Here is a 20,416-nt window from a genome sequence, read left to right as displayed (position 1 = left end):
CATATGCTCTAGGTCAGCGAATTATTTCCCGTTTTGGCAAATAATAAAATGTATGAGTCTGTATAGGAAATGGCCTTGACTCACTATTTACTGCAAAGGTAGTATCGATGTCAAGCCGGTTGAAACTCGGCTAAAGGTCGGTGGTGGTTAGCAGTGCTGGGAGCACAAGGTTTTCAGGCAATTAAATATATAGCCGGATGATGGACAATGCACAGATCAGGTGATGTCATGCTTGTTTGCCTGCTGGCTCTCTCCCTCCCGCTTGTTTCATCATTCGAAGCCATCCAGAACCCCAGCTCATACTATCATTTTGATTATCCTGAGTGAAAATGATCTCGAAGCTCTTGATAGAGCAGACACATACCGACAAAATAAGACTTATAGCCCGTGGAACGGCGGATGAACGAGGTGATAGTGATCACTCTCAGTTGTGTGCCTGAAAGTCATCGTACTCCGTTTGATTTGGAGTGCAAGCTGGGTTAATCCTTCGCCACCATGATTAGCTGAATGGTGATCTTTAGCCGTGTGGCAGTTAAGCTATCGATAGGTGGTCACATTCTGGGGAATGGTGTTGCCTGAAGCATAGTGCTCATCCGTAAGGCGACTACTGTCGCCTCCAATGTCTTGAATAAAATATCGGGGGGGGGGCAAAGATATTCATTTCTCCGAGTACTCGCCGGAGTCTCCCCTGCCAGCAGAGTACAGCCTAGAAAGCTTCTAGCATGGCTCGAGTGGGCCTCTCCTGTCAGTCTGGCGTGTGCAGCATCCCCGTCAACCGGAACTTGAAATACTTCTTCAAGCTCTCTTCAAGCAATTAGCTTCCGATTGGCTGTAACAGCCCTGACCAGGTTGACCCCGTGTACCCCGCAAGCAGGCAGCGCTTCTTTCCCTCGACCCAAATGAAACAGGGAGTGTGCTCCGTCTTGAAGTAACCGAAACAGCATCCATGTGGAATCACGGAGCCCGTGATTGAGGGAATAATCAGACCATCCCGAAATCCATCAGCCTATTTTGGTAGGCAAAAGGAGATGGGCTTCCAGGGTTTCCTATAGGGCCGAACCTCTGAGTGGAGGCGCCCGACACCAAGTGGGCCGGGACGGGAAATTTGGTAGCAGTCTGCGGCAGTCGTCGGTCCCTGAGATCCATCTAGATTAACTCCTGCTTGGCTTCCGCATTCCACCTGCCGTATTCTTCGTATACTACTCCCATTCGGGGGGTCATCTCGCATATCCTCTATCATCGACCATTCTTCCGGATTTAGAACCCAGGGTGGATATTATCTGAAACAGCTGCCACTGCAGGTGTCACCAGGATGGTCTTGCAGGAAGCCTCGGTAGGTGTGCCAACATATATAAGTGATTCAATCCGGTTTGCAGTGTGTTCATCTGACCACTACAACCAAATCAATTCTTCACAATGTACACCCGCAACCAGATTCTCGCTCTCGCCGCCCTCGGCGCCACCGGCGTCAACGCCGCCATGGGTCCCGCCTTCAGCACTGGCCCGGTCTCCTCCAACTCCTTCATCCGTGAAGCCACCTCGACTCTCGTCCTCCCCAACGGCCCCAGCGGCGGCTCCTCCGATGCCATCACCTCCCTGTGGGTGGGTATGGGCACGTCCAACGGTGACTTGATTCAGTCCATTGCCGACAACTGGCAGCAGAGCGACTGGACCATGTACGCCTACACCTTGAAGTCCACCAGCGGTGAGCCTATCCATCTACCAATACCAAGTGATCCACTAACTGGGATTCTAGCAACCACCCAGGAACCGATCTACGGTGACGGCCAGGCTGATGGCAGCAAGGGTGACAAGGTCACCATGCACTGTAAGCGGCTTCTATATAATCCATTATCCACAGTCCAGATACTTATCCTCGCAGACAAATTCGACGACTCCACCGGCAACTACACCCAAACCGTCCTCATCAACGGCAAGACCGTCTCCACCCTTTCCACCAGCGACGGCAAGGCTCAGGGCTGGGGTAGCGCGGTCGAATGCGCCGAAGACAACTGCGGCACCGTTGGCGCTCACTGTAAGTTCTTGACCTATACCTCGCTTCATACATTTAACACCTTCTCCAGCCTGGACCGATACCAAGATCATCCTCGATGTGGCGGACCCTGATTACATCAACACCCTTGCCAAGGGTACCGGCGTGACCGGTGACATGTCCACCAGTGACGGTGGTAAGACTTGGACGGTCACTACGATTGATATTCCGGAGTTTTCGTTCTCTTCTTAGGGTATTCACCCGGCTGGTATGGGATGAGCAGGGCTCTGATTCCTTTTCAATTTTGTATTATTATGATAGGAATTTTATTCTTTCGTGTATTGGATATGTCTGTAGGATGCATACATCGAATCCAAGGAAAGCCTAGCTTGGACTCAATCGCTCCGAGGATCCAGCAACGATACTCAAGAGATAAAGCCCGACTCGAGAGCACAACAAGCAAAGACATCATATTCAATGCTAGTTGCCAGTAGTCACCAAGTGACCTAGTGCATGACACCTCAAGTCCTAGACATATGATTCACAACTAGAGCATATAGATGGATGAATATGTAAAAATTCACCAAGACATACATTAACAGAGTTACATACCTTAATTACTATGATCGCGTCTCCTTTTCTCTCCCCATCTATCACCACCTAACCTAACCCAACCAATCTTCATCTTCATCTTCATCCTCATCCTCATCGATCTTGATACCCCCGTACCGCCGACAATGACTATCTACCTCGAACAAACGAGCCAGCCTTGAAATCCTCATGTCAGGCTCCAACCAACGTAGAGCAGTTCATTGCCTGCGGCCCTCTGACCACCGATGCCGATCGATGGGATCTAACAGGGTCTACGCAGCCCCGAAGTCCTACTATGGGTTACGATTGACTTGCCGGAAATCAAAAACCAAAAAAAAAAAACATATTTTGAATGCATACAGCAGAATGCAACCTAACCACCGAAGGACGGGCCGAACGATCGATTTAACCTCGGATCTTTGAGACACATGAATCAACCAACTACAGGGTCAGGAGATCGAAATTGGCAATTGGAAGAAAAACAACAAATTGTTGTCTCCCATCGCCGGAAACGATGAAGCGATCATCTTTGCGGCCGTGGCGTTTCTCAAAGCCATTAAATTAGGATCAAGATGCATGATATGCGCAATATGTGGGTTCTACCCGCATGGTATTCATTTACGGGGGATTTTATGTATCGAAGAGTCGTACCGGGCTCTGGTGGATGGTCTGTGCGGGTGGTTAAAGGGGATCATAATCGCATATTGTGAAATATGTGCAGAATCAGGATCGAACGACCCGGTTCTTAGAGTTGCACACGTACGGTCCGTGCCGGATTCAGTCGCTGGATGTATCAAGCTACTGGCAGTGATTATCTTAGTGGTGCTGAGGGAAGGATGGAAGATATTTGTCAATTAAACTTCTCAGTGAATGATGTCCATGCATGTACAAGGAGCGAAGAGGAAACGGTTGAAGCGAATAATACATACGACCTGTCCAGGTCACATTGAGTGTTGTGTGCTTAAAAGACAGGCATCTTGAAGGCATCGAAAGTGTAATCCCAAGTGTTCAATGACTGCTGGTCATACACACAAGAGAAAGTGGTGTTGCTGGACCAGAGAGGACGAGAAGGCCACTGGCACAGCATCTGCGTCTCACCCTCATAGGTACCCGAGGAGACCGTCGCATTCAGTCGAGAAGGCTTGACACCGTTCTCAACCCAGTTGATCATGATCTCCATGTTATCCTCGGGGTAGGGGCCCGGCTGGAGGGAGTTGGTACCGCAGTGAGCAGCGCCGGGCACCAGGTACAGCTGGTACCAGTCGGACATCTGAGAGAGGGACTCATTGTAGGAGACGTCCGGGTACATGGCCTGACGAACGCCCTGCCAGTAGTGCACCGAGGAGGCGGTGGGGATACTGGGGTCGGATTCACCGTGGTAGTGGATCATCTTGCCGCCGGACTGTTGGAACTCGGTGAGATCGACGACGGTGGTTTGCAGACTGTCGATGTAGCGGATCATGCCGGTGTTCATCCAGTCGACGAGGGTGTCGTAGGTGACGTTGTCGAGGTTGGAGAGGTTATCGATGTTGAGGAGCTGCACGAACTTGGTGACGTATTCGCCGCCGGTGGAGGGGATGTCGAGGGTCCAGGAGTCGGTGGTCGAGTCGTAGGTGGTGTCGGCGTCGGAGAGCTCGGCGGCGATCTGCCAGGACAGGTAGGCGCGCTTACCGTTGGAGTCGTGGAGACCGTCGTAGACGGCCTGGGCGAGGGCGACACCCTCGGCGGTGATGGTGCCGTTCTGGGCGGGCTGGTAGCTGGTGGTGCTGCCTTCGGCTTGGCGCTTGCTGAAGCCGAAGCCCAGGGAGGTGTAGTTCTGGGCGGCGCAGTAGTAGGAGGTGCCGATGAGGGAGGTGAGGTTGAAGTTCAGCATGCAGAGGTCGGTACGGGAGACGACGCCATCGGTACGGCCGTCGAGAGGGTCGCAGGCGGAGATGGTCTCGGTGACGATCTTGTCGAGTTCGCAGGGGGGTGGGTAGTAGTCCATGGTGTGTTCGATGGTGGCGGGGAAGACGTGGTTCACCTGCTGCTGGGCGAAGCGGAAGGCCGGGGCACCGGCGATGACACCGTCGTATTCATCGCCCCAGCGTTGGACCTGACTCATACCTTCACGGCCACCGTCGGAGCAACCTTCGTAGTAGGTGTAGATCTTCTGGTCGGAGGAGAGGCCGTAGAAGCCCTGGGTGAGGGGCTTGCCGATCTTGGTCATCTCGCCGAGAGCCTGGTAGCCGAACATGTAGGTGGCGTCCCAGTTGATAGAGCCGTTGCCGTAGAGGACGACTTCATCGTAGCTGTAGGAGAAGGCGTCGTAGCCGGCGTCGGTGGCCCCGGAGGCGGCACCGTATTCGAGACCGCCGGTGGCGTCGCTGGAGAGGGAGAAGCCACCACCACCGGCGACGTAGAAGCGGTTCTCGAAGTCGGAGGGCGCGGGGAAGGCATACTTGACCACGACCTTGTCACCCTTGCCGGTGTGGGTGTAGGCGATGGTGACGTTGCAGTAGTCGTAGGTCGCGGAGCTGCCCATGCCGGCGGAGGCATCGGTGACGGTGTTGGCGGTGACGGCGGAGGGGATCAAGTCAATGCCGAGGAGAGTGCCGTTGGAGGGCAGGGCCGACTGGACGTTGGAGACGGTGCAGACATCGGAGAGAGAGGCGGCGTGGGCAGTGGTGGCTGCCAGAGCCGCGACAGCGGCGCGAGAGTACTGGCGCATGGTGAGGCACCAAAAGAATGGAAGGTGAATAAGAAACGAAGGTGCAGATGCAGATGCAGACTGTAAAGACTGACGGAGTGTCTGATGGAGGAGTGAGTAACAGGCAGGCTGCTGGACTTTATAACATGTTGCCTGTGGTCCGATCCGGATGGACATAGTATCGCTATCGGTCCGCGGGCCCACCTGGTTTGACATTCTGCAGCAAGGATTAACTCAAGTGTTGAAACTCGTCACCGGCTTGCGCGGCCCGGGTTGGCCACCATGATGGGTTGAAGTGACATCAGCCCTATCAGGGTGTACCTGAGCCCTATGCAAGGAGGTAGTTAGGAAGATTCTGCATGGAAGAGCGCAAATAGGCACTTTCTAGTCATGCCGCCGAGAAGAATACTCTTCATTTGGCCTGATTCCTGTATTGAACCCTTTCTCAGTCTTCACATAACACATGCAACAATCCGGTAGGAGTGTACGGAGTAGCCCTGATGCATCTAATCGCATCTAATCGGGGCAGCCAAGCCGTGGCGGGATTAACCTTATCCGGGCGGAGTCGGGCTAATCTATTCTGGGGCAGTGGGGCGGCTTGGCAGAGAACAGGGGACTGGCTTAAGGTTTCGGCTTTCAGGACCCTTCTTGGCGTCTGCCTTGCCAGGCGAGGGCGGTGGTCGACATGGCGATCAAATTCGTGATGTTGAGCAGGGAGAACACTCAGTAAGCGGCGAGAACGGACCTGGTGCTGTCAGAAAATGCAGTGCAACAGGCCAAGCTTTCGGTTCCTCGTCAAGGCGTGTGCCAAGTGAGCTAATGCATGGGTGCTCGCGCCAAGTCGTGGCTTCGTCAGCTCAGTATCAAGTTGAGCGAACCGGGAACAAATCCCTGTTTAGCAACAGCACCAGCCGGAGATTTTGGCCAGTCGAGTGCCTAGGCCCTATCGAGAGGGTTCTAAGTCCCGTCAGAGTGTCAGAGAACTCCGCAAGACCCCGTAATGCAGAACCCGGGCCAGACCGGTGGAATAGGTGCCTTGACCCTCACTCATACCCTCAGTCTTTTTCGCCAGGACACGCAACTCCGATGATCGCAATTTATTGTAGCTTATCAGAGACCCGTAGGATGTGGCCAAAGTTTGCGAGGTATTTGCTGTGGCACATCTGGGTTTGTAAATGACATGGCATGATGATGTCGGTCTGATATGTTCAATTTTCACTCAATTCCTATTCAGTCGGCGATATCGAGGTGACGTAGCGGTAGAGGAGCATACGTACGTCCACCACTGTTCTGGTAGGTACCTTGCAGAGTTGCAGGGTCTGATGGGAAGACAGCGTTCCACAATTCCAGCCGTTTTTACTCCGTACATTACCAGAGATGATCGGCGCTTCCGCTTAGTCATTTCAACTAATCTGTACAGGGTATAGTCTATATTCTTGCCATCTCTGATTGGTTGTAAGTCCTATCTCGCTGTATTAGCTTAAAACCGCAGGATTTGGCATTTATATTGCACTTGGCATCGTGGCCAAACACTCGAGAACATGAATCGCTTGGTTCCGACAGTGGCTCTAATAGCTCATGTCAATGATCGACCGCTTCTCAGTGCACAGTCAAGTAAAATACAGAGTGTATTTCTGCCGCATTACCGGTTCCACCAGTCCCATTTTCTAATATAAGCCACCTGTGAAGTTGGATACGACTATACTTGTAAGGGTAGCCCGTCAGGGAAGTAGGTTGTGTCATTAGTCCAGCGTGGCTGAAGATGTAAACTACACTAAAGCAAAGTTCCAGCTCACCACGGCAGTTACTGCTTCTTTTTCTTTCCCTTCTTTGATTCTTTCTTCGGCTCGGGCGGAGAATTTTCATCAACTCCAAGTTTGCGCTTCAGATCGCTTCCACTCTTCTCACTGTTGCTGGTACCAGGCAGCTCTCTCGGCTGAACCCCCATTGGGATTCCCAGAAACCACCGGTAAAACAACTCAAAAGGCGCTCCTTGGGAGTTCTCAAAGCTGTACATTTTGCTACGGGAAATGACCAGCTTGATGCCACGATTGATGTGAGCGTGGAGGATACGACCATGCCGCGGCACCATAAAGGAAACCATCAATACCTTTGGAAACACGGTCGAATGTCAGTGTCATGGAATGATGAAATCTGTCAGGGTCACCTACTGGCTGGGGTTGATCTTTGTCAAACAAGCCCTCCGCAAGGCGGAATTCCATGGCCTTGAGCATATACGCCAGTTCGTAGACCTGGAGGCTCTCCCTCCGGACAAAACTCCGGGCACGCATGATATGCCATCATCGTAACATGCGGATAGAGGTCGTTCTCGACGACATTGATGGTGTGCACGTTATGCCGCCAATCGGTGAATCCGAATCTATCGATGGTGTAGGCTCCCGCGACGGGGTTCTCCGGGCTAGTCACGTTTCGGGGATGCATGAGCATGGTGAACAGAAGGGGATATGCAAAACAACATGGCCACTCACTAGGTAGCTCGACTCCAGCAAGTGACGTCTGAGATGGACGTCCCTTGTCCTTGTGGGATGTGCTTTCGCGCAACGTCGTGCATCTGGCGGGATAGCACCCGTGGAAGACCCCACAGGACATGGCGAGGGGTTCCGGCCAGGGGATCATTCTTCCCTGCCTCCATCATGGCCTCATACTCCCCTATGTCCAGAAATTCGGGCTTGGTTTTCTTCACGCGGGCCAGGAAATCTTGGTCGATCGGATATCGCGTCAGGAGGGTCTTGGTTAGTGGCTCGAAGCAAAGCGGACCTGTCGATTGGGTAATGTCCTCTAGGTCTAGATGATGCAAGTCGATGTTGTTTCGCGAACAGATGGATGGGCTGAGGAACTGGCCCTTGTACTTGGATAGCCATGTGAGCTTTGCGGCCACGGTGGCCTGGGCGCGGGTGGGCTTCTCGGGCATGATGACTTTACGGTGGGAACAGCTGTGGAATGACAGAAGAGAAGATGGACAAAGATGGAAGGGAGGATGGAATTCTCATGTCATCTAACTCCCCGCTATCCCGTGCCAGGAATAAACCCTATCAGTTGTCTATTTCCGCCAAAAGCGCCCCCTGAACCGATGGGCTGAGCTGCGCAGTCCATAGCTTGTTCTCGTTCATAATAAACATCAACCCATTACGACCAAAGGAAAAGTTGGCTGCCCCGTTCTTGATCAGGATCTTGCCGAGCAGGACCCCACCGGGTGACCAGACATTGATGCCATCTCCACAGCCGGCATAGACGTTGCCGTTCGTGTCGGTTTTGATTCCATCGGGAACACCAGTGTCCGCCATGGCAAACACGCGGCGGTTAGTCAAGAAAGTCTCGCCGTGGAGGGTAGTGAGGTCGAAGGCATAGCTGGGTGCAGTTAGCCAAGTCCCAAGTTTCATACAGGCATGAAGAAGGTAGGGAAATAAGAAGGGAGCGTACATCGTGGACGGCTTCGTAGGATCCGTCGTCCCATCACCAGCTGTGTAGGCCGTATCGGTGATATAAACCGTCTTTTCATCCGGAGAGAAGCTGATTCCATTCGGACGGCCAAATCCATCCGCCACGACACGCACATTCCCCGTCGCAGGATCATAGCGATATACCTGGTTGGGCAATTGCGGCGAGGGCCGAATGCCCTGCTTGGACCCGTAGATTGGATCAGTGAACCACATGGAGCCATCGCGGTGGACAACCACGTCATTCAGGGAATTGAATTCCCGACCGTAAAAGCCACTGACTAATTGCTCGGCCTCGTACGGAGACTCAATGGACATTTGGTATAGACCGCCGGATTCATTGAGGGTTCCCTGGCCGCAGAAGAGGATGCCGTTGCCGTGGTTGACGCCTCCGTTGGGTAGGGGGATAGTGCTGTTGATCATTTCCGAGGTGACGGGGTTAGCGCTCAGAGAGACCTTGGAGATCTTGATGGTCGATTGATTCGTGATGGGATCGGTGAAGATGTTGCTAGTCATAAAGAGTTCATCGGTAGATGGGATGAAGACGCTCGCTTCGTGCGCAAACGGAAAGTCATATTCTCCAGCAGCACCTCGAGCTTGGGTGCCAGGCCGGTGATGTTCAAGAATCGACTGTCGTAGAACTCAAAGGCCGCAGGAATCTGCGAGTAATTGGCCGCGAGGCCGGTGACGGAGAGATTGTGTGCCATTGCAAGGTGCAGGTTGCGCGGGATTGAATTTCCTTTGGAGTCTGGACAGGGGATCTGTGGCTTTTAAGTTTTCTGCAGCAATCTAGAACAGGTCTTGGCCCATGTCATGCCAGGGACCGCGCTGGTTGAGGACAATCATGCGGGATTTTGCATGGTTAGGGTAGAATCAGAGACGATCACCGCAATCGGGCAAGATCGGGCCCCACTCGGGTGGAGTTTGGGATCATTCCATCCAAACGGCTCACCGGTTTGTCTGGGCAAAGCTTTAGGTTGCTTGATTAGATCGGGGTGTAGCCATGGTTGAACCGTTGAGGATCAGGAAGAGGTTCAATTAGTAGTCTAGTGGAGATACAACGGTGGTAGCCCGTTTTCGAACATACCGTCACTGGCTCGATCTGGAATCAAATAGGTAGGTGGCATTGGTCGTTATTTATCTCAGGACCCTGACAATTCTCTGTGAACTATTTTCTCATCAAGAAAGTACGATCAACGGAACAGATAATTGTCCGAGACATGGGTAAGCTCGCGAGTGGGATATTCCAGCGAGATTAACACGGACTTCCAGATGTGAGGTACCGACAACTTCTAAAGAATTAAAGGATGAGTTATTTGCATGCAACAGGCAGAGCGGAGAGACCACAAAACAATTGCTAATTTAAATCGCACAACGCGCTCATATCAGAATTCCACATCTATCACAGGTGCAGCCACGATACTGCACCGATTTATTGGCTAACCACCACAGCTAGGATGATAGCCGATCTCGGATCAGTTCAGCCACGGTCTCGTTTCCGTAATCCTCCGCCCATGACAGGGGTGTTTGTCCTTCGAAATCCTGAGCATTGGGATCAACAGCGTCTGTAGCAAGTAGCAGCTTGACTACTGTCTCATGTCCATTCTCGGCTGCTTTGGAAAGAGGTGTACGTCCGTCATTATCCTGCGCGTCTGGGTCGATACCCTCCGTGGCAAGTAAGAGTCCAACGACCGTATCATTGCCTTCCTGGGCTGCCTTTGACAATGGCGTTTCTCCAAGATCGTCTTTGATATCAGGACTGGCGCCTGCAGCAAGCAACAGTTCGACTATTGTCACGTATCCACCTGATGCCGCCACTGAGAGGGGCGTCACGCCATCCATATTCCCACAGTTAGGGTTGACACCCGGCGTACCAAGAAGTATCTTGACAACTGCCTCATGTCCTGATAATGCCGCGTACCAGAGTGGTGTTTGCCCGTCGGAAGACCTGACAGGATCAACCCTGCCGGTGTCGAGGAGCAGATTGACTATTGCCGCATGTCCATTCTGTGCTGCCTCTAACAATGGAGTCCGTCCCCAATTATCTCGAGAATCGGGGTTGACTTCCTCCCTAGCAAGGAGAGATTGGACTACTGCTTCATGTCCATGTTTTGCTTCCCATGATAGTGGTGTCCGCCCGTTGAAATCCCGTGGATCAGGATCAACACCTTCTGTAGCAAGCAGTAACTTGACGACAGGCTCATGTCCGTTCTGCGCTGCTTTCAATAGCGGCACCTCTCCTCGTCGATCCTGAGAATTAGGGTCCACACGCTTGGTATCGAGCAGTAACTTGACCACTGCCTCATGTCCGTTGCATGCTGCCCAGCGGAGTGGCGTCTCTCCTTTGGAGTTCCTCTGATCAGGGTTGACATCATACACAGCCAGCAGCAGCTTTACCACTACTTCATGTCCCCCCCACGCTGCCCACCAAAGCGGTGTCTCCCCATTCCGGTTCTGAGAGTCAGCATTGACACCTTCTGTGTTGAGAAGCAGGTTGACAATAGTCTCGTGACCGTTCTTGGCTGCTTTCAATAAAGGCGTATCCCCTTCCGAATCCTTCCAATCCGGACTGACGCCCTCAGTAGCCAGCAGCAGTCTGACTATACTCTCATGTCCCTTCTTAGCCGCCTTCATGAACGGCGTCTGTTCTTTGAAATCCTTGCAGTCGGGTTTAACATTTTCCTTCGCAAGAATCATCCGAACAATACCCTCATATCCGTTCCTAGCGGCCTCGGATAGCGCTTCCTGCAATGGCTCAGACTGAGCTTGACCATGAACCCCAGCGTCTAGTGATTTCCGAGCGGTCTCTTCGTTTCCCTGTCCTGCAGCCCACAGCAACGCCGAACTCCCACCTTCTTGTACATCATACCGATAAAGATAGGGGTTGATCAGGTGGTAGATATGTCTGTTGGTTTGCGCCAGAGAATTGATATCCTCAAGCTCCAGCTTCTCGGCGATACATGGCAGGATCTCACTTGGGAAGTGAAGAAGCATGTCCAGGATGTTCATTTGATGAGGTGTGTTTACTGTGATAGGAACAGGCAAGGGAGGTCGAGGATGTTGCCCCTCACATGATGTCAACCCAAGGTCCGGGCATTTGGACGCGCGGCCGGTGAGTTCTGCCTGGCCCGGGCCGACAGCCCCACCGGAAGGCTTATCGGGCTCCTTTAAGGTCTGTCATGAGGGGCTGCCGGGAGACGCTTGTCTGACGGGGTGTCGGGAGATCGTCAGATGCAGGTGCCATGACCAGGGTTTATGCTTTCCGATACATCGATTGGTTGTATTTTGTTTGTTCTTGGATTTTAGTGTGGCTTAGATCTTAGTATGGCGTGATTAATCATAGTGACTGGTCTGTTATCTACTGGTAGAGCGCGGCTGGATAAACATCAGATCAATGGAGGATGCTTCATTTGTGCCTCATTTATAACTCACTGCATCTTATTCATCTCTTTCAGTTTTGTATCTCATTCATCTTAGTTGGCATCTCATTTCCATCTTTATACACACCTTATCAGTACCTCATTTGTATCTTATTTACCTGCATGTATATCTCTTTCGTATTTCACCCATCTCTCATTCGAACCTCACGTCTATTCAACTCGTAGCTATAAACGGACTAGGAAGAGTACTGAAAATAATTAGATTCAAAATTAATAGAAGGCAATATCTATCACATGGAATAAGGGAGAAGACAAAAGGTCTATATTATAGGAAGAACACAAACAAAAAGACATGTAATCCGATCTTCTCATGAAGCAAAACAAAGCAATAGCATCCTGACCGACAACCCTAATTTCAAGGTAGATACCCCCTCAACACAACCCCATGACTGACATCTCCCAATATACAACTCCCGATTCTCACAAAGTATGCTCCGACCAGCTATCCCCCAACCATACGAATGATGACAACCCGAATAGACCCGGAACGACAGTGGCTTAAAACTAAAGACACTGACCTCCGACGTATCATCATAATAATCACATACGGAACTAAAACTCCCCTTATGATTATTACAAGCGGCTCTCTTCCAGAATGTAATATACACTTTCTGATCCCAATAGACCACCGCATAATGCCAAGGCGTTTCACTCCCCGTACAGTCTCGTCCGAAGCGATGGCTCGAGACGAGGCAAGTCCAACGCCACACAATCGCTCCTTACTTCACTATGAAGCTTTCTCTCTGGCTATTCCAAATGAACAAGGGAGGATTTTTATTTGTGGTACCCAAACGAGTGTCATGATTGCTGGTCGGCCTATAAGAGTGTGCAGCAGGAGAATCCCTGAGGTTCGGAATTCCTCTTTATATAGATTTGGCCCCTTCATCAGTGCTCCCAACGGAATCTGAAATCGGTTCCCGTGGCGCCGATGAAGATGCATGCTTTTGTGGAGAGGAAGGCATATTTGTATTATGGGTATTATAGCCCCATGGGGCCACTATATGCAGTACTCTTTCTGTGGGTGCACCTTGAGCAAGGAGGCCAAACTACAGCATACCAAATCTCGCGATAAAAGCAACGCAAAGCGCAGGGTTCTAAACATACAGGTTGAGGAGGTCAATGATCGGCTATTCCCTTATCCGAAACCAGCTTTTGTTTCGGCAGAACCCTTGGCCATCATCAGGCTGACCCCAAGGGTTTGACCCCAATCTACGAGTAATTCCCCACACGGACACTTGCCGTTGCGGGGAACCGAAATTTGGGGTATCATTGCTACCCGAGCTTACCCCGGATGTCGGCTGTTCAGTCGATGTTTTTTTTTTTTTCTTTCTTTCAACTTGTGTATGCTTCATGTACCATTCTTATTAGAGATAGACAGAGGATATGGGGGTACAGAATGAAGCTCCAGATGAAGTGTCCAACGAACACCAACCGACAGCCGAGGTTACGGCGGAGCACAAGCCGATGCCGGAGGGAGGGCTAGAGGGCTGGCTCAGCGTTCTCGCAGGCTTCTGTGTGTTTGTGAACTCCTGGTATGCCCCCCCCCTCCATTACTGCCTCATCGATGTTAACCCCCCTCAGGGGCCTGATCAGCTGCTATGGCGCCTTTCAAGAATTCTACCAAACGGTGCTCCTCCCGGACGAGTCCCCCTCGACCATCTCCTGGATTGGCAGCATCCAAGCCACGCTGATCGTCATGGTCGGCATGGTGACCGGTCCGTTGGTCGACTCGGGATACCTTCGTCCGCTGATCATTTGCGGCTCTGTGCTGGTGGTATTTGGCATGATGATGCTCAGCCTCGCGACCGAATACTACCAGGTCCTCCTCGCCCAAGGCTTCTGCGTCGGCATGGGGGGCGGCATCACCTACATCCCCGCCATGGTGGTGGTCTCCTCACACTTTACCACCAAGCGCCCGATCGCCATCGGTTGCGCTGCCATCGGATCTAGCGTCGGCAGCGTCATTTTCCCCATCATGTTCCGTCGACTGCAACCCATCATCCACTTCCCCTGGAGCGTCCGCTGCATCGCCTTCATCAACCTCTTCCTAGCCCTCATCACCTGCACCATCCTCTGCCGCCGTCCCGGCAAACGAACCCGCACCCGCAGCCTCATCGAATGGCAAGCCCTAACCCACCTCCCCTTCATGCTCCTCTCCCTCTCCATGACCTGCGTCATGCTCGCCTACTACGTCCCCATCTTCTACATCGCCACCTACGCCCGCTCCGCCCTGCACACCCCGACCAGCCTCTCCTTCTACCTCGTCTCCATCACCAACGGCGCCTCCGCCTTCGGCCGCACCATGCCCTACCTCCTCGGCGCGCGCATCAAACCCATCTTCATCCTCATCACCTGCGTCGCGGCCGCCGCCCTCGCCATGTTCACCTGGATCGCCACAACCAACACAGCCGGATACATCGTCTGGGCCTGCTACTGGGGATTTGTCAGCGGGGTGCTGGTCACCGCGCCAACATCCATCGTCGCACACAAGGCCTTTTGCCCCGATAGCGACTATCTCGGTACCCGCATGGGCATGATGTGGGGGATCAGTTCCGTCGGATCCTTAGTCGGCACGCCGGTAGCCGGCGCGTTGGTGGATCTTATCGCAGCAGACTTTTTGCGTGCACAGATATTCGCTGGATGTATGATGGCGGGGGCGTTTCTTCTACAGGTTTGGCCGACGATATGTGTAATGCGATATGATCGGGAGAGATCGGGAAAGGCTAGTTAGTATAGCCGCCGTGCCGTGAGGCAGGGGGGGGGGGGATACGCACGTCCCTCGCGCTATGTCTGCACAGCAATAATCTGCATCCTGCGCTCTTATCTGTACAGAGCACAGTGCAGTGTAGATAGATAGATCATTGCCTATCGGATAACCCTACCGGCTAAACTTCGCCCAGGCGAACCGGTAAGCAGCAATGCCTTGGCTCGGAGTTGTCTGGTACTTGTGCATCCATCCTCCACATCCATCTAATTGACTAGACGGTCTATTCCGATTGGTATAATAATCACCGCAAAGCTAAATTCCACTGAACTCCACTGTCCGTCCATCTATCGCCGAGCCGCGGCACGCACTCATCTACCTTCACATTCATCTACTACTCAGTAAGAAGTATTAGATCATGATTATGAACTCAAAAATTTTACTACGGAATAGGGGGGAGTGGTGATATCATCCCGTATTTTTCCGAATGATATCATTTCTTGCTATGTCCATGTTATACCTTCCGGATCAGTTACCACATCGGATGACTCTGTCTGCATGCATGCTACACACTCTCTCACTTTCAATTTCTCTTACTTCCTCTTATCTCATCAATTACTCGATTGGCCTAGTTTAGTTGTTATGGTAGGCAAGTCATAAAGGAAGAAAAAAGATGGGAGAGAAGTATAAGTTCCCAGAATTCAAGGCATTCCTCAACCCCGATAGGATATTTCTTAGCGGAGATTTTACTTAATTATTACTGAGGTAATAATATTCATTCACTGACTCGCAGTACCCTTCTAATTTGTACCTTGTTTGTTCGATTTATCTTTGGCAGGGATGCTTTGGAAATAGGAGTATGCATCATGCAGCATGCAGCAGGGATGATTATGAGAATGATATTGCCGAAATTCGGAAGAATAGTCCGGTTGAGGATCAATCGGATCCAAGTAGGATGGCTTGTGATGGTTCCGGGATCGGTGGATCAGAAGGAGCGGATTTAAGTGTCTTCCGGAGTAATGATATGACTAGGTTTACTTCGGGGGGATACTAGGTAAGTATATGGTTGATTAGGGCTGTGAAGAGCTTTGAGCGATGGGAGATATTGGGATGACATTTACTCCGTAGCTGAAGGATTTATCTACTGTATACTTGTTGTTTATTGTGGGATTGTGGGATTTCAAGATATACTTCTACACCACTTACACAATTATTCTCGAATACAGTATCAACAAATATAATACTGTCCTGCAGTCAAAGAGTGACATACTACCACTGCTGCTGCTGCTGCCGCTGTCACCTCACCACTTAAAAAGTAAGCGTCTGACCAGCGGTACCCACCACCGCGGCCTTAACATTCGCCGACCCCAAAAGAGTATAATCATAAGGCATAGAGGTGAGGGTACCCTCATCAGCATCATTCTTAGCACCTCCAAAGTCATTATCCTTCGACACCGCGTATCCCGACTTAGTGGAGTAAAGAGCCTTCTTGGAGTCGACGAACTGGTTGGACTCGACGAGCAGCTGGGCGCCATCACGGGTGTTGATGCCGTCGCTCACGTCCAGGTAGTAGCTGTTGTAGATGTGGCCGGTACCGAACCGGAAGGACGGGCCGCGGGAGTTGATGTTGTACCAGTAGTTGTTGGCGTAGGTGACGGTGAGGTGGCCCTTGTCTTGGGATTCGTTGCTGTCGGAGTGGCCGATCAGAGAGGCCTTCCAGTGGTCGTGGAAGAAGGTGTTGGAGACGGTGACGTAGTCGGAGCCGTGGGTGATCTATTTCAAGTTAGAGGATATAGGGGATTGTAGGGATCACAGGTAGTATAGGGTTTATAGGAGGAGGCAGGAAGGGCATACATCAATCAGTCCGTCGTAGTAGTCCTTGTCGTGGTCCTTGTCAGAGGAAACATCGCAGTGGTCGATCCAGACGTTGTTGGAGTATTCTATTGACGGTTAATGGGATTGTAGAGTAGGGGGGATGAGGTACGTACGAACGCCAATGGCATCGCCATTGTCAGCCAGGACCTTCTTGACACCCAGGTTACGGATGATCACGTTCTCCTTCTTCTTGACGAGACTGTTTCTTGTTAGTTAGGATCAGGAAACCGGTTGAATCACGTACAGTCCGAATCCCTCCAGGATGGCGTTGGCATCCTTGCCGATGATGGAGGTGTTGCTGCCCACCTTCACCTGGTCGGCGGCCTTCTTGATGGTGCCATCGACGTAGACGACCTTGGCATCATCGCCCGAGACCGCCGAGGTGAAGGCCGCATAGGACGAGACGGTGGTGGTAGTACCGCCGGATCCACCGGTGGTTCCACCGTTCAAGCTGGCGTAGCCGAACGCAGCCTGCATCTGTCAGTCCGGGGCAACCTGCAGGGGTATCTTAGGGAACGTACATCGCTGACAGTGGCGCGCTTAGCAATAGTGGCAGTAGGGGCAGCCAGGACCTGTCCAGACAGGAGGGTGACTGCCGCAATGACCCACTTGAAGTTGGTCATGTTGAATCGAAAGAAAGAATGAAAATGTAGTTGGATAAGGACAAAGAAAAGGAATGAGAGGCTTGATGGGGGGGGGGGATCTTCTTGGGAGATGTCGTCCCTTTATATGGCCGGATGGCAGCATACGGCCAGTAAATTGATATCAAAACCAGGACCGTCTCCATGCTTGGCTGGATACATAGTGGACTCGACCAGCATCGAATGGTGTGTTCAGCGTCTACGGAAGACGGATGCTGCGACGCCAAGATACGGTCACCACCGCGCGACTGCGCAACCGCACCAGTCGGATGGCGGAAAACGAACCCGTGAGTAAAGCCAAGAGTTCGTCCAGACCAGGTTGATTAGAACTGGGACCGACCGGCTTCCACCAAGGGGATTGGCGTTTCAGCGAGACTGCCAAGCGAGCGGTGTTTGGGTCATCGTGGCTGTGCAGTGGAACTATCCGTCGGTCCATTCGGTTCTCCAGGACGTCCCTTGCTTGGCACCCGCCAGAGGAATCAACTGAGGTTGGTGTGGATGTCGCAGGGTAATTATATCTGATAAGCCAAGCAATCCCTAGATGTCTGTATTATCCGCCAAAAATGAATTCAGTTGATTATCGATGTAAATACCTGTCTGATCAACATGCATACTCTCTTCTGCAAGATCAGTGACTCGACTCGAGCATCATCCATCTGAAACAGCAAAGAACCACCCTGATTCATAACATCCTCTCCCCTCCACTCCCATGAATCAGAGCTATCCATCAATTCCCATCCAGCAGGAGCAGCCAAGGAACGACACCTCTCGGCAATGGAGCCCCTCCACCGGCAAATGGCGCCGTTTCAACCCCTCCTCCTGGCTGCCGGTTTGGGTACGGTTAATCGGACCGTCGACGGTTATGTGGTCCGGGAGCTCCGGTGCTCTTAACCTCCCCTGGAGCTTCAATCTCCACCTATCGCGTTCCAGGCGCTATGATATCCGTGCGTGGTCTAGACGGTTGGATCCTGCTGGCTCTGAGTCACTTGGTTGGTGGTGATGGTCAGATGGTTGAGACATGTCGCTGAATGGAGTACGGCTTTACGAAAAAGCGAAGCTCTAGCTTCAACGCTGGAATGGGACGTCGTATGATGGTGTAGTTCTGACTGCTCCCGGATGATGCGGTGATCCTGGTCTTATGATATGCCACCATGTCATTCAATGCATGGTGCATTGGAGGATGTCAGTATAAATGATACCTCGGGCAGGAGTGCTGTATGCCGGGTTCATTGGATGGTTTCTGTCTATCCCTTTAACTCAAAGTCAGTCAGTTTATGTCATGTCCCATCACTCCCTTAAGAAAGATGTTATTGACTCAGTCCAACGAGAACTATCGTTTTAGGATCCCACATCGGGAGAAAATATCATTTTATTGAAACCTGCCAGGATAATCACAGCTTCGGCAAAATATGATACTTGACCGTCTTCAGGGTCGTCCACCCCTCCAGCGCCTCCTCGCCCAATTCCCGTCCAAACCCACTCTCCTTGACACCCCCAAACGGTGCATTTGCCGCCAGCATCGACCACGCATTGACCGTGACCTGTCCGGACTCAATACCGGCCGTGACGCGATGCGCACGATTAATATCATTCGTAAACACGGCGGCACTCAATCCATGCGCTGAGTCATTTGCCAAGGCAATAGCCTCTTCTTCCGTGTCGAATGGCGCGATACACTATCCTCATTAGCCATCCCCCATACCAACCACCCCCCAACCCCCAAAAAAAAACCAAACAACAAGCAAAGCAAGGAAAAAAAAGCTCACCACGACCGGTCCAAAAACCTCCTCCCTCATGATCCGCTCCCCCTGCCTCACATCCGCAAACGCCGTATTCTGGACAAAATACCCCTTTTCCCCAATCCTCTCCCCACCAAACAACAACCGCGCCCCGGCTTTCTTCCCCTCCTCCACAAACCCCAGAATCTTGTCCAACTGCGCCCAACTCGCCACCGGCCCCTTCGTCGTCCCCTCCTCCAACGCATCCCCCACCACGGACTCCCCCTCCCTCGCTACCCGCACATACTCCTCCAGAAACCGCTCATAAATCCCCCGCTGAACATACACCCTCGACCCCGCCGCACATATCTGCCCATTATTCGCCGTAATCCCGACCCGCGTCCACAGGAGCGCATTCTCCAGATCGCAGTCCGCGAAGACAATCGAGGGACCCTTTCCACCTAATTCCAGGGCGACTTGTTTCAGGTTACTCGTTGCTGCGGCGGCCATGATGGCGCGTCCGGCGAGGGTCGATCCCGTGAAGGAGAGTTTTCGGATGGCAGGGTGCGTGGAGAGGGCGTGGCCGGTGGTGGGCCCGTCGCCGGGGAGAATGGCGATGAGGCCCGGTGGGAAACCGGCTTCGCGGATGAGGAGGGCGAGTTTGAGGGCGTAGAGGGGGGTTAGTTCGGAGGGTTTGATCAGTAGGGCGTTGCCGGTTGTGAGAGCGGGGGCGAGTTTCCAGATTGTTATCATTCTGGGGTTGTTAGTGAGGGTTACATGGTAGGTAGGAGGTGGTAGGTTGTAAAAGGGAGGGGGGGATACAAAGGTGCATTCCAAGGGACAATCGCCGCGCAGACTCCCAATGGCTCTCGGAAGGTATACCCCACGCCGCCATCCGGGAGATGCAGTGTCTTGCCGTCGATTTTATCCGCCCAGCCGGCGAAGTAGCGTAGGGTGGAGATGGCTTGGGGGATATTGATATTCTTGCTGTCGGTGTAGAGGATGCCGCCTTCCAGCGCTTCCAGGGAAGCAAAGTCCTCGGCGTCGCGCTCGATTAGATCGGCGAGTTTGTGGAGGAGGGCTCCGCGGGTGGCCCCCGGGGTGGATTTCCAGGCTGGGAGGGCCCGGAGGGCGCAGGTGACAGCGTGGTTGACGTCGGATGGGCTGGCGGTGGAGACGGTCGCGAGGGGAGTGCCAGTCGAGGGGTTCTCGACGGTGAGGGTGTTAGTGGAGGCGGGGGTGAATTCGTTGTTGATGAAGAGGGTGGTGGGCACTGAGGGGTTAGTGAGTGAGCGGGGAGGGGGGGG

At 52.5% G+C, this 20,416-nt stretch overlaps 8 protein-coding genes across 8 annotated transcripts; 3 read left to right on the top strand and 5 right to left on the bottom strand.

Moving 5' to 3' along the window:
- The first annotated feature begins 1,333 nt into the window (after nucleotides 1-1,333).
- Nucleotides 1,334-2,266, top strand: BO80DRAFT_405776 (uncharacterized protein). Its single transcript, XM_025717731.1, has 4 exons — nucleotides 1,334-1,705; nucleotides 1,757-1,828; nucleotides 1,883-2,035; nucleotides 2,085-2,266. Exons 1-4 carry the CDS (start codon nucleotides 1,417-1,419, stop codon nucleotides 2,243-2,245), a joined length of 675 nt encoding a protein of 224 aa, XP_025575745.1. The 5' UTR covers nucleotides 1,334-1,416; the 3' UTR covers nucleotides 2,246-2,266.
- Nucleotides 2,267-3,545: 1,279 nt separating this feature from the next.
- On the bottom strand, nucleotides 3,546-5,448 carry BO80DRAFT_493217 (putative tannase; the record flags this gene model as incomplete). Its single annotated transcript, XM_025723805.1, has 1 exon — nucleotides 3,546-5,448. Exon 1 carries the CDS (start codon nucleotides 5,292-5,294, stop codon nucleotides 3,546-3,548), a length of 1,749 nt encoding a protein of 582 aa, XP_025575744.1. The 5' UTR covers nucleotides 5,295-5,448.
- Nucleotides 5,449-7,077: 1,629 nt separating this feature from the next.
- On the bottom strand, nucleotides 7,078-8,205 carry BO80DRAFT_464347 (uncharacterized protein; the record flags this gene model as incomplete). Its single annotated transcript, XM_025722647.1, has 4 exons — nucleotides 7,078-7,383; nucleotides 7,445-7,525; nucleotides 7,584-7,692; nucleotides 7,763-8,205. The coding sequence occupies 4 exons, from the start codon at nucleotides 8,203-8,205 to the stop codon at nucleotides 7,078-7,080; spliced, it is 939 nt and encodes a 312-aa protein (XP_025575743.1).
- A 41-nt stretch (nucleotides 8,206-8,246) lies between these two features.
- On the bottom strand, nucleotides 8,247-9,438 carry BO80DRAFT_464346 (SMP-30/gluconolactonase/LRE family protein; the record flags this gene model as incomplete). The annotated part of the gene is made up of 3 exons (XM_025722646.1): nucleotides 8,247-8,642; nucleotides 8,715-9,239; nucleotides 9,278-9,438. 3 exons carry the CDS (start codon nucleotides 9,436-9,438, stop codon nucleotides 8,327-8,329), a joined length of 1,002 nt encoding a protein of 333 aa, XP_025575742.1. The 3' UTR covers nucleotides 8,247-8,326.
- Nucleotides 9,439-10,289: 851 nt separating this feature from the next.
- BO80DRAFT_380756 (uncharacterized protein) lies at nucleotides 10,290-11,848 on the top strand (the record flags this gene model as incomplete). Its single annotated transcript, XM_025716814.1, has 2 exons — nucleotides 10,290-10,914; nucleotides 11,515-11,848. Coding segments are annotated over 2 exons (717 nt in total), but the record flags the coding sequence as incomplete, so codon positions are not given.
- Nucleotides 11,849-13,554: 1,706 nt separating this feature from the next.
- Nucleotides 13,555-14,935, top strand: BO80DRAFT_493214 (putative MFS monocarboxylate transporter; the record flags this gene model as incomplete). The annotated part of the gene is made up of 2 exons (XM_025723804.1): nucleotides 13,555-13,703; nucleotides 13,753-14,935. The coding sequence occupies 2 exons, from the start codon at nucleotides 13,555-13,557 to the stop codon at nucleotides 14,900-14,902; spliced, it is 1,299 nt and encodes a 432-aa protein (XP_025575740.1). The 3' UTR covers nucleotides 14,903-14,935.
- A 1,248-nt stretch (nucleotides 14,936-16,183) lies between these two features.
- BO80DRAFT_434348 (pectate lyase family protein) lies at nucleotides 16,184-17,373 on the bottom strand (the record flags this gene model as incomplete). The annotated part of the gene is made up of 5 exons (XM_025720867.1): nucleotides 16,184-16,648; nucleotides 16,730-16,815; nucleotides 16,864-16,949; nucleotides 16,995-17,227; nucleotides 17,272-17,373. The coding sequence occupies 5 exons, from the start codon at nucleotides 17,371-17,373 to the stop codon at nucleotides 16,184-16,186; spliced, it is 972 nt and encodes a 323-aa protein (XP_025575739.1).
- Nucleotides 17,374-18,782: 1,409 nt separating this feature from the next.
- On the bottom strand, nucleotides 18,783-20,383 carry BO80DRAFT_354653 (putative aldehyde dehydrogenase; the record flags this gene model as incomplete). Its single annotated transcript, XM_025715709.1, has 3 exons — nucleotides 18,783-19,067; nucleotides 19,158-19,863; nucleotides 19,932-20,383. Coding segments are annotated over 3 exons (1,443 nt in total), but the record flags the coding sequence as incomplete, so codon positions are not given.
- Between the last annotated feature and the right edge of the window lie 33 nt (nucleotides 20,384-20,416).

The sequence above is a fragment of the Aspergillus ibericus genome, assembly GCF_003184845.1.
Source record: "Aspergillus ibericus CBS 121593 unplaced genomic scaffold BO80scaffold_17, whole genome shotgun sequence".
NCBI classification, from domain to species: domain Eukaryota; kingdom Fungi; phylum Ascomycota; class Eurotiomycetes; order Eurotiales; family Aspergillaceae; genus Aspergillus; species Aspergillus ibericus.
The sequence above is the reverse complement of the archived record's forward strand: the minus strand, read 5'-3'. Positions and strand labels throughout refer to the sequence as shown.

What these genes read in the sequence shown, in the direction of transcription:
- BO80DRAFT_405776 (XM_025717731.1), top strand. Translation starts at nt 1,417, where the DNA reads ATGTACACCCGCAACCAGATTCTCGCTCTCGCCGCCCTCGGCGCCACC. An exon ending in CACCTTGAAGTCCACCAGCG is followed by an intron (nt 1,706 to 1,756) that starts GTGAGCCTATCC and finishes CTGGGATTCTAG; the next exon opens with CAACCACCCAGGAACCGATC. An exon ending in CGGCACCGTTGGCGCTCACT is followed by an intron (nt 2,036 to 2,084) that starts GTAAGTTCTTGA and finishes CACCTTCTCCAG; the next exon opens with CCTGGACCGATACCAAGATC.